This window comes from Theobroma cacao, chromosome 4 (genome assembly GCF_053813885.1).
Source record: "Theobroma cacao isolate CCN51 chromosome 4, ASM5381388v1, whole genome shotgun sequence".
Lineage (NCBI taxonomy): Eukaryota > Viridiplantae > Streptophyta > Magnoliopsida > Malvales > Malvaceae > Theobroma > Theobroma cacao.
The window spans coordinates 29,974,058-29,986,937 of record NC_142642.1 but is presented as its reverse complement, the minus strand read 5'-3'; the positions used below and the strand labels follow the sequence as shown (position 1 = coordinate 29,986,937).

At 33.0% G+C, this 12,880-nt stretch overlaps 1 protein-coding gene across 1 annotated transcript; it reads left to right on the top strand.

Moving 5' to 3' along the window:
• Positions 1-5,230: 5,230 nt before the first annotated feature.
• LOC18602038 (uncharacterized) lies at positions 5,231-12,321 on the top strand. The gene is made up of 2 exons (XM_088805765.1): positions 5,231-6,427; positions 11,152-12,321. Exons 1-2 carry the CDS (start codon positions 5,663-5,665, stop codon positions 11,893-11,895), a joined length of 1,509 nt encoding a protein of 502 aa, XP_088661891.1. The 5' UTR covers positions 5,231-5,662; the 3' UTR covers positions 11,896-12,321.
• Positions 12,322-12,880: the final 559 nt, after the last annotated feature.

Genomic DNA, 12,880 nt, shown 5'->3' with positions numbered 1-12,880 from the left:
TAGAGACATGGCTGGTTCGGGTTAAAGTCCGGCTCAATTTAAATTATTAACAAAATCATATCAATATTTTTAAATTAAAATATATAACTTATTAATATAATTATATTCTAATGCTGGTCTCAGTTAGGTCTTTTATCTTAAAAATCATATCTAGAGTCAACTTGAGTCAGATCAAATTTACGCACTTAATAACTAACTCGACTCATAGATATGTCTGATAATATAAATATCAATTAAGATTGGGATAAAAAATTTTCAATTTTTGATATTATGATCTCTTTGATTTTAAAAAAGAAAAAATAATTAAATAGTGAATAATATGTGGAGAACTTTGCTATTTTCTCCATTAATTTGTTCAATCATATTCAAAGCAGTTTCAAACTTCTATCATGTGGAAAAACCATCGGTTCATTTTCACAAAAAAAAAAAAACCCATGGGTTCAATCATCGAAGAAGAGTACCCAAAAGTCAATAGATTATGGAACAATTTGATTGAGCAAATAATTAAGTTGAGCAATTGTTACTCTTTTAAAAGAAAGTCCAGACTCAAAGTCTTACCCCTTCGTGAAATTGAATAATAGTTAAAAAAAGAAAAAAGGGAAGGGAAACAACTGCAGTGCAGTGTTGTTTTCAATTACTGTAAACCACTACAGAGAGGCACTGAAGCTGCATTATTGTGCATGGAGGGGACCATATATAAGGGCAGAGAAAAAGGAGGAAAACAAAAACATTATGATTCAATATTTGTCAGACATTATCTTTTTCTTCTTTTGGACGACCCAGGTTTGACATCAGTTGCTAAAGCACATGATCATTTTTAATCCCACGTTCATATATATCTCACTCCCTCTACTCCATTCATGATCATAACAAGGTCTTTTCCACGATGAAAGCTTTCAACCAAATAAAGGGTTTTTGAGACCTTCAAATTTTCTGATATATATCTGTAGTAGGTCGACATTCCTCATCCAAATCCAATGAACTTTGTAGATAGATCTCAAGGCATTTGGCAATGGTTGGAGTTTGAAAGTGAGAGACATAAAGCACACAATGATATTGTGCGTTAAATAATGCAAAATTTAAAGATAAAATCAATTAATGTTTCACATTCAGACTGTTCAGGTTGTTTAGCTTGATCTCCTATCAGATATAAATATATATTTTGTCTAATCAGGTTGGAATTTGGATCACCATTTGGTCAGTAGCTTTGCTTACTTTGTAAGCCAGTATTGGTCTCTGGTCAATGTCGTCCTCATTTCTTTACCTTTCGGTCTGATCTTGCAGAAGCCCGTTGTCCCTTTTTGGCTCGGCCAAATATGGGGTGGAATGATTCCTCTTGTTTAATTTATCACCAAGTATTAATTAAATATTGTCTCCCAGAATAATTAAAGTAAAACAACTGGAAAACAAATTATCACTTTATTTTGATTACTTTTCATTTGTTAAATTATTGAAGATATGGAATGATATAATATATATATATACCCATTATTGCTTCATAATTTGGCAAACTATTACTGATCAAACCATTGTTTTTTTAAACATTTTGAAAACTTTTTCCCTAAGGAAATAATTAAATCCATTGCTACTTCGTCACCTATTTGTAACGGTACTGGCATTCTATTTTAAAGACTTTGCATATTAAATTTCTTTAATTTGAGTTAATAAGTATTCGATCAGTTCTCTGGTTTATTAAATATCAATATCATTTTTAACTCCATTGTCTCTTATAAACCTAATGGATGAACTAGTTGATATGATGCAACTCTGTTTCAAGTTTAAAAGGGTCATCATTTTCTTGTTTACGAATTGTTCATAGAGAAAATTAATTATAAATACCATCTTGATTTGGTAAAAATTATACTTATTTCTACTGGTTTATAAAATATTCTTTATCTCTTTTTAAAAGGTAACAACATAAAATAATTATTAAAAAAATTAACTTGATATACTTTAAAAGAAACATGTCACATCAAACGAATCATTGACATTATTAAGAATTAATCAAATTAATGAAAATAAATGTATTTTTCATTAAAATCTCAATGAATTTTGTATTTTATCTGCGGTAAAGGAAAATATTCCGAAACCATAATCACGTCCAAAGAAGATTGTTGAGAGTAAAGGCTTTGTGGTTTTTGATCACCTAACTGCCCCCAACCTAGCTCCTTCCAAAGGGAAAACGGGTAGGAAGAAAACAGAAAAACCTTCAAGATTCCCTTTCCCTTTATTGAAGCTTTAGAAACTCTAAATGGAGAGACAATCAGAGGTGTTCAGAATTAGTTCAGATGGGGAATCTGAGGTTGCAAGATTTATCTTACCCTCCATTTTGTTGCAGCTTTATTTTTACGTAAATTTGCCTCCCATCTCACTTCTCATCATGTCAGTCCAAATCACAAGGACAAAAACACAAGGTGTGTTATCTTTGAGTACCAAATTTCCACGTGGGATAAAGTTTCAGATTCTTGCAGTTCCCTCTTTTGGTGTTTTCTCACATGGCAAGTGGCCAAAGACAGAGAAGAGATGAATGTAATAAATGATAAAGTAAAAGAAAAATTTAGAACGAAGCAGGTCGGACCCCTTGGCTACTTCATTCGGATGATCACCTAGCATTCCCAATTTCTCATATTACATGTAGCTGGGGCTATCAATCCTTTGTATAAAAGAAATAAAGAAAAGAGGTGTGTCCATGGATGCTAGGCTGACTTAAAGGGAGACTAATAGTCAGGCTAAAAGGAAATCTAAGATTATCCACATGCAATAGCGTATTATTGAAAAGAAAAAGGTAAATTGATTAAATATAGTTTTGCATCTATGTTTATGCTCAAATTAATCATGTAATCCATCTTACAAAAAGTAATAATTTTTTTTAAAAAAAACTACCTACTCTAGATATATATATATATATACATATTGACCTACCTAGTTTGAAAAACTAACTTATAGAAGAAGAATTAATAATCTTTAGGAGAGATCGACCAATGGAATCAAAGATTTTGCATAATAGATTGGTGTAGGACAAAGAATAATTAGTATTATTATATCAAACTTATAATATTTGAATTACTGGGGTTGTACCTTTTCACCTTCACTCGCCTACTTGCCTTCATAGAAAGGGCTCTTAGGCTTGAAAGTAATTAAATAAATTCAAGACATACTCACAACAAAAAGAATCATTCTTCACTACAAGTTAAAGGCCAGTGATTGTAGAGCCAACAGATCAGTAGTGGAATAAGAGTTTGATGAGTAGTAGACTAGCAGTCCAAAATTCAAACTTCTGTTGTTCCCATTAATAAGTAAAGTTTTAATTTCAATGTGACAACTTGATGATGAGGACCACTTCCAAAGCTTGAAGCACTTCAATATGAGCTTACAAACTAGCTTGGTGTCCTAACCTATTTCCAAAGTTCTAGGTCTGATTAATTTGATTATCACTTTCAACCCCCAAACATAAGTTCACAGCTTTTCTTCCATACAACTATACAAGTATACTTCTTCAAGATATATGTGCAGGAAGTCACCTTTTTATGCATCAAACACCTTGTGCACCATATATTGTTCTCCTTCTCTTCTACTCATCTTTCCTTATAATGAACTCTTTTTTATCAACTATTAATTATTTGCAAGTAGGTGAAATTACCCCTTTTTCCCCATTTTGTAGTCGTTATTGTACACTCACCAATTTTATTTACTCATCACCCATTAGATTTTCCAACTTTGACATTATATTGATAAATTAGTACACCCACCCATCATTAATAGGTCGATCCCAGCTTAAAGTAGTAGTCAAATTATATTATAACTTATATAATTAATTGTTTATTTATTGCAATATTTCACTTGATTTATCAATAAATAAATTAGTTGGGTTTTTTCTCTCCTCTAGTTAGATTGATTAGATGGTCGAACTTACATAGGAAGATGCATGGATGTGAAAAGAGAGTGGGAGCCATCCATCCACCACTTGCATGACTTTATTGCACCAAATTTTGTTCAAACTACGGATTTGGGATCCACTATAGTACTAATCTCAATGGAAGTAGCTAGGAACAATTTTGAACAATCTAAATTTTGATTTGTGCATTTAATTTGTAGGAAAAATGTTAAAACATTCCCACATCAGTTAAATAATTACAATAAAAGAAAAGACATTCAACAATTTATACTTGTCTTAGAAATTTTATGGAGTTAAGGATCAATGACAAATTTGAAACAGTTACGTATACAGTGTTAATTTTATGTATTTATTGATATTAAACTTCTACTACATGCAAATACTTCTTTTACTATTTATTACCAAAAAAGAAAGTGCAATCCAGGGGGAAAGGTGGACTTGATTTTTACAATAAAAATTGGAAAATTAAGCCTAAGATTAGTAAAAATAAGTTAAATAACAATAAATAAAAGAGGGAAAGAATAAGATAGAAATCACAAGAATTTATAGTAGTATATATACTTCACAAAATATGATTAATTTAGTTTCACTACCTTGCCTATTCACTAAATATTTTCAAGAATCAATCACAAGCTTTAGTATAATATTTTAAAATTTTTTTATATTATTTAAAAATTTTTAAATAAAATTTTATTTTTTAATTATGTTTAATCAAATGCTTATACTTTTGTTCCAAATCAAATAAATTAACTAAGAGTTAACTAACTATTATTAGTTAAAATAGTACTTGTTATTTTATGTTATATGATGTTGAAGTGACATGCTGACATGTTATAATGTATGATAACGTAACATAATAATATGATAATATGACATTTTTACCTTTTATGTCAATATTATGTCAACACTTCGTGATATAAAATAATAAATAATATTTTAATTAAATATTAATAATAAAAACTTATTTGATTAAAAATAAAAATATAAGAATTTGATTAAATATAATAAAATAATAAAATTTTATTTATTTTTTTAAATAATTTAAAACTTTTTTTGGTAAACATCATGCCTTTATACAATCTCTGGCCAAACCTAAACCAAAACTTTCAATCTAACACTCTTGATATTCTTGGGCCAAAGCATATAGTATATCATAATATTTCATCTTATGGGTTGGACAACGATATAATCCAAGCCATAATTAAGATAAAATATTTTTTAAAAACTTTTTTATCATTTATTTTTTGCAACACAGGCGGTCACAATTCCCGAGGCTACTTATTTATCTATGAAAAAAAAAACAACAGGAAAATGTAGAATATGATTTGTTGGTAAACCCCTTCCACCGTTCCACGTCACCTAGAAAAAAAAAAAATACATGTCTACCAGAATCACAGTAGCAGCGGATTATTCTTCCTTTTTAACTAACGCCTCTGAGGGAGAAGGAAGGCTGAAGGCCGGCTTTCGCTGCTTAAAACTCTCTTCACGTCTCTTGTTGTGGTCTTTTATCTTCGCCACTCGCTGACTCCTTCAATTCTCACTTGTTCATTTTCTCATTTCCTTATATTCTACATCTTGGCAGACGTGCTTCATTTTTGCATTCTGGGGTGCTTATTTTATGCCCCTTTTGTCGCTTTCTTTGACCCCTTAATTACAATGTTTTAATGCAAAAATTTTTTTTTCTGATTTCTTCTGTTATAGCTTACCAAGATTTTTGTGGGTTTGCATGATTTTCTTGTTTGCTTAATTGCAAAAGTTTCCAAGAAAATGGCTGTAGAACTTTGCTCAGAGAATTCTGGTATGAGTCCAAGGATTTCGTTTTCTCATGACCTTTGTCATTTTGATGTTGTGCCTGTTGAGCAACGCCCTCTTAGATCAAAATCTTCAGGCTTAAATTCAAGCATTGATTTCGATTTCTGTGTCCGTGAAAGCTTGGACCTACAATCATCATCAGCTGATGAGCTTTTCTCTGATGGAAAAATCCTTCCCACTGAGATCAAGAAAAAGAACGTCCCATCGAAACAAATTGATCAATCTACAGCCCCACTGCCATTGCCACGATCAAATTCTGTTCATGACGATGCTAACATTAACGAGACTTCGAAGAAAGAAAGCTCCAAAGAGAACAAGATTACGCGGGACGAAACAGGGGATGAAGTAGATGAGAAGCAAAGTTCCAAGTCGTTTTGGCGTTTCAAGAGGAGTAGCAGCTTGAATTGTGGAAGTGGGTATGGTAGAAGCTTGTGTCCCTTGCCACTTTTGTCAAGAAGCAATTCAACAGGCTCTACACCAAATGTTAAACAAGCTTCGATTTCGAAAGATTCCCATCACCATAAGCAGAATGCACAGAAACATGCTACTAATTCCTCCTATAAGCCTTCAACAAGTTATCAGAAGCCTCCGTTGAGGAAGAGTTATAAGCCTTATGGTAATGCTGTTCAAGTTAACCCTGTCCTGAATGTTCCTTCTGGCAATATGTTTGGTTTAGGTTCAATCTTCTTCACTGGCAAAGATAAGAACCACAGGAAGAAATAATTGATAATTCACTCTAATCATGATTACTTTTTTCCAACTTGAAGATTTGTTGGATTGGTGTTTTCTTGTTTTTATCTTTTTCCTATTTCCATTTCTGTTTGTTGATTGCCATGTGAGTAGAAGAACTGAATGTAGTATGGATAGCCAAAAAAAAAACAAAGAAGAAAAGACATTGCTCTTAAGAAGACAAAAGAAGATAGAAATGTCAATGGATGGAGGGCCAGGGGGAAAGATATAATTCAATGGCCCATGCTTTGGAAAAACAAAATGACAGGTAACCACTGCTTCCACGGTTGTCACATGCTGTTTTCTGTTTTTTTTTCTCTTTCACTTCCCACTGGTATTTGCTCTGCAAACCTCATTTTCTTTCTGTATATAGTACGTTTTAAGTTTGCTGGTGATGATATCCCGGAATCTTACTTGATTTTTGGTGTTCGGAGAAAATATAATTCGGTTGGTTTCTGATTGTTCTTGTTTGGATTGGGAGATTGTGAGAAAACTAGTTGCTGTAATTAGTTAATTCATCAAGATGAATCTAAAGAATAACAGTTATATACTCTCATTTACTGCTTACTTTCCGTTGGCACACACAATTCATGTTTCACCCTGTAAGAGAAGTGGAGCTTGCATCCTGCTATGGCTTGAGCTAGTTATCCGAATACAATTCCAAAAAGAAGTACTCCAAATTTCAATATAATCGTAAAAGATGTTTTTAGCATCAAAGCTTAATAGAACTGGACTTGAGTTCGCCTCAATATTTTCCACCTCTTCAAAGTCATTATACGGTTGCTATGATCTAAGAAAGATAACTGGAATAATGGGATTTTTATGCTTAGTTGCAAATAAGATGGATCTACTCTTTTACCATAGTTTTCGTAATATGCAGATTTGAATACTTGATCAAGCTAATAGAGAGTTAACAGGGAGACTGCCAGAGATACTCTGAAGCAAAAAAGATGCCATGAATTGTACTCTATTTGTTGTACTTTTCTTATTCTTCTAGATTCTAGTTCACACATGATTCATGCACCATTGATTTCATTAGTGTTTCAGGGCTTTGAAATGGCTGTGTATCCAGCAAATTTTGAGCATAATATAAAAAGGGTGCTTCATTTTTCTAGAGGAATAATTCTACTTTTGATTATAATTGTCAAATGGATAATGTTTGTATCTGGATTCCTTTGAAAATTATAGTGTTATGTAGCTTTTTCAGTCATGAATAGCTCTTTTCCATCAGTTCATCTATCCAGTCATGGAAATCAAAATACAGCAATATTAGGCATTGGTCTTGGCAAATCAAATCATTGATCAATGCATGGTTCTCTTGGAACTTTTGTCACAATCTGGTGTTCTGTAAATTTTTGTTTCAGCTTTCTAGTTCTAAGAAACCAAAAGACATACTGATAGGTACACCTAAGCTTGCCTTTGGTTAGGTGGCATTACTTTTGATTGGCCTTTGTCACCTTATGATATAATAATTGATAAGCTTTTCAGTTTCATCGGACACCATGAGAGGTATTTAGGTATTTCTAACTTGTATGTTGAGTGGTCTGCAAATTTTGAAGCTTGATTGAACCGTAAAACTGACTAAATTGATGGCCCGCTTGTTTGGTTGGTGAGAAAATAAAACTTTGCCAGCTAAACTGCGCTCAACATAATTTCTTGGTAAGAAAGATAAAGGAAACAGAACTAATCGACAATATGTGCCTTCCATTGTAGCCAGCTTTATCATGGTAAGCCCCACTGCAACCATTCACTTGCAATGTACAGTTAGCCGTACATGAATTCAACTATGTATCGATAGTGTTGGGGGGAAAATCTGAAACTCCCTAGTAATGAACCATGTTTCAGGTAGCAGGAAAATAATTAGATCATGATTATTATACTGCTCGTTTTCAGCTTATTCGTGATGCAATTTTCTGAAGGAGACAAGGGATATAAATTGGTCTTGGAATCAAGCATTTATGTTATAAACAACTCTGCTTTAAAGTTAATTAGTGACAAAACCTGTCTTGGTGAATTGACCTGTATCCAACATTGTTCAATATATACTTGAACCTCAAATACCAGTGTTACTAATTAGCACTAAACTGAGAACTTCTTCGCTTGGTCAGTACTATGCCGATGACATTGAACTTGAAGGAGAAACTTGTATCATATGCTGTCTAGGCAGCAGAAGAACCTTAATTCAATTGAAACATAACTGCCTGATGGAAGGAAACAAGGTGTTACACAGATTAAAACTTGACTAGGATGCCAAAACCCCATAAGTTGATGGAATGGAACATGTATGATCAAGGCTTTTGAGTGTTTTAAACTTCTGGTGATCGCCAACATGCATAGTCTCAAGTTAAGTCATCTACCAGCTCTAGCTGTAGGCATCTGCCTCTTCTTGTTGTAAGATTAGTTTCTGCAACACAAACATCAATAGCTAGAGCTGAATAAGCTTGTTCCGTTTATCATCAGCTGATTGAGACACAAAAGGCATCGAATTCGGAATAGTAAAACAGAATTTTTAGTTTGATAATTAGTCATTATATAAAAATTTTGCCCTAAATTAACATATAAAAACAGATAAGAGAATAGTTGAAGATGCTATATATCATGCCATTCAAATTTTTGTGGTCAGTATACTAACAAAGTTCAGTATCATTCTTAAATTTTCCCCCTATACCGTAGATTAAACATCTTCCTTCCACATAAACAAAATCTAACATCAACATCCTTAGCCGACAAAAATCTTTGATTTGCCATGTAGTTGTCATAGAAAGTATCATCGAAGCTAGATTAGCATGCCTAATTAGCCTTGCAGTACCATCATGCACAGCATCGGAAATCGACATTAACAATTGGAACTCACATGAAAGTATAATTATGTTTGAACAGGATTTTCAAATTATAGCATAAAACTTTCCCACATATGATAATGACACCTCCAAAAAGTTTTTATTTCTACCAATGAGATTGCTGATTAATGGAACTCAATTCAATCAGACAAGGACTTTGTTGCTAATTAAACAATTACATGGAAAAGTTTTCTCGACTTCTTGTCGATGTTTTATTTATCACTACAAGCTCTTGTTTGTGCCACAAAAGAGAGCTCCAGAAATCGAAAGAGAAGAAATGACTTGAGAGACATTAATGTAACGTTGATCTGATATATTATTATCATATCATTATCTTAAACATAAATACAGAACTTGTTCATAATTTTTAATAGAGTAATTAATGTAATGTTTGGGAGTAGCTAAATTGTTATAATAGAAACATAGGTGATTAATTAGACAGCCAAAATTGGTCAATTTAAATAACCTATAACCTTTATTATGCCCAATTCGACATTTGATGTTGTTATGAGGTGAGCAAATATTAATGTTAACTACTTCAATGTGCTGCCTAGGACAATGAAAAGTGGATTAAAATTATAATTGGTTAATGTTAATTGTATTGTATTGAAAATATTGAAAAGTAATTTTAAATATTTAAATCTCAAATTTTTGACTTTCTATTAAAAAAAGTCATATATGTATGCCTTTACTATTTTAAATTTTGCATTTGAAGCTGAAATTATTGGCGTGATAGCCCAGATGAGAGTAGACTTGTAAATGGGCTGAGTTTGAATCTGTTTAAGCCAGGCCCAAACCCTTTTTTAAAGAACTTACTCATATCTGCCTATAAACCCTATTTCGATATTAAAAACAATAAAAATTACTTTTACATTAATGTTTTGATCTAATTTTTTTTTCTATCAAAACTTTTTTAATAATATCGTTTGTGTACTAAATCATTACCAAAAAAGCCTGTCGTGGACAAAACCTATTAAAATATATTTGAATTGGAAAAAATAATATTTTAATTTATTTTGAAAAGAACATAATTGGTAATAAAGGGTAAATGTTTTAAGTATTTTGAAATGCTTTTAATGTTGTAAAATTTTACTGCAGCATCTAAACATGAGATGGAGACATTAATCAATGAGATGGAGAGATACTGGCCCCCAAACTTGGGTCAACCTACAAGGAAGTAATTGATTCTGTGGTTATTATGTGCTCTTGTCCATACCAAATAAATAAATAAATTCTATTGCAGACCAAATTGTTAAAAGGCAACTTGTTTATTTATGTAAAAGGCTGCATTTGGAGTGGAGACTCTGTTCTTTGCCAACTCAACTAATCATGTGATAAATATTAAATAGTATTAGTTTTAAGGTGGTATTTAAAAAATTACCTAAGAAATTCCCAAGCAAAGACCCAATCAAAAGTCAAAACCAACAAAGAATTGGAACTTTGTTATTGCAAGGAGGAATTGGGCACCTTTAGTCAACCCAAGACCGAGTCTCTTCACACATCTCCATAAATAAGCTCCAAAAAGTTAACAAATCTTAGATATTTGTTGAAGCCAATTGTGGGGATCTCCAATTTCAACCTTCTAAATAAGGATACTTTTGCTTTGCTGTTGTCACGTTGCAGCCATGGTTATAGAGTCATTTGACGCTTCCTTCATTTTAATTTTCTCCAAGACTTGCCACTTTAAGGGTTTCAAACCTTCCAGAAGTAAAAACTTTTCCAACTTCCAATTTTCCTAAAATTTAATCTTCCATGCAACTTTCTTTTGACTTTGGCTCTTCCTTTCTGTTTTTGATTGGATTTTGATGTTGCTCTTTCCACTATGAAACCATTTTTTCCATTCAAAGACGTTTCAGATTTTCTCTTGCAGAATAGGCAATGACTATTGAGTTTTGTCCTGCGGAAACCATTCCAAGAATCTCGTTTTCTCATGATTTCGGTTCATCAACAATTTCTCCAATGCAACAGTACTGCCCTCTCCGATCAACTTCCTTGCCCTTGAATTCGAGCATTGACTTCGAGTTCGAGGTTCGAATCAATAGTATTGATCAAGAATGTTATTCATCAGCAGATGAGCTCTTCTCCAATGGTAAAATCCTTCCAATTCAAATCAAGAAAAACATTTGCCCATCTAAACAAGATCAGCAACAGCCAACATCCCACAAACCCCAACCTCAAGCTAGAAATGCTAGCTCAAACGATATCGAGGTTGCAACTAAAGAACCAAATGATCAGAATCAAAGTTCCAAGTCATTTTGGCAGTTCAAGAGGAGCAGTAGTTTGAATTTTGTCAGCGGATATAAGCGGAGGCTATGTCCATCAAAACTTTTATCAGGAAGTAGTTCAACAGGGTCAGCTCCAAAGGTGAAACCAGGGCCAGTTTTGAAAGATGGTCATGGACCTCATGGTATTGGTAATCACAGGCAGAACAATCAGAAGGAGAAGTCTTTGCCATGTCTGCAGTCTTCAACTAGTAACCAAAAGTCTCCTTTGAAGAAGAGTTTTACTTATGGATCCCACGGCAATGGTGTGACAATCAATCCTGTTCTGAATGTTCCCTTGGTGGATATCTTTTGTCTAAGTTCAGTCTTCCCTTCTGGCAAAGATAAGAGGAAGTAACTAAGCAAACAGTTTTATGAGACATGGGAAAGCAAATAGAATTTCTTCTCTTAAGTGCAGAGCTTTGGGTTTTGTCATTTTTTTTAAAGATAGAATCAAAGCCTAGGAGACAGGGGTGGCAGAGAATCAGAGATGTAAAGGTCGGTCTAAAGTAGGATCAAGAACTAATGCTGACATTGCCAAAGGCTTCCAAGCACAAAATGTTAACCTTGTTTGCTGTAATGCTGCTCCATTCTGTTCTGCGTTTTTTCCAACTTTTGACCTTCTAAAGGCTGACTCATGAGGTATAATTTTCGTACTTACAATTTCTGGTTCCTTTTCTCTGTTACCTGATACCTGCTTTTTAGTGCGTTCACATGGTGTCCCAAGAAAAGAAAATATTGTTTTATTTTGGTTTTAGTAAAAAAACATGGGATGGCTTTGGTCTTGTTTGTAATCAGCTGCACATTTGAATCAGAAATGATTAGATTGTGAAAAGTGGTAATGAGATGAATCTACGATTAAGTGTGCCCCTGTCTTGCTAATATATACTACTAATTATGTCTATGACTATGACTAGAGGTAAGAGGTTGCTAACCGCCCAACTATGATTGAACAAGAGTCAATGCTACAGTTACTTGTGTGATTAATGTATGGAGTAAATTAAAACTCTTCATACATAAACAAACTAAATGATTTAATTTTTCTCATTTTGGAGTCAACATATTCATACATTTCAATCATTTTTTAGTGATAACCAATGTTGATTAATGGATTATTGCGTCATTCTCGAACTCCTTTAATTTATGATCAAGGCTCCTCGTTATAGGGTATAAGTTAGGAAGATTTTCTTAATTATTGTGAGATTGATGGTAGGAGCATCACCACTGAACATTACAGGATTCAGTTGTCTCCTTCCCCTCCCTCATTTATGATTTTAATGTATTGTTCTCCCTTTTTGGTGCAACGTGGGTCTGCCGGTCTGGTGCATTGACTGGTCCCATCA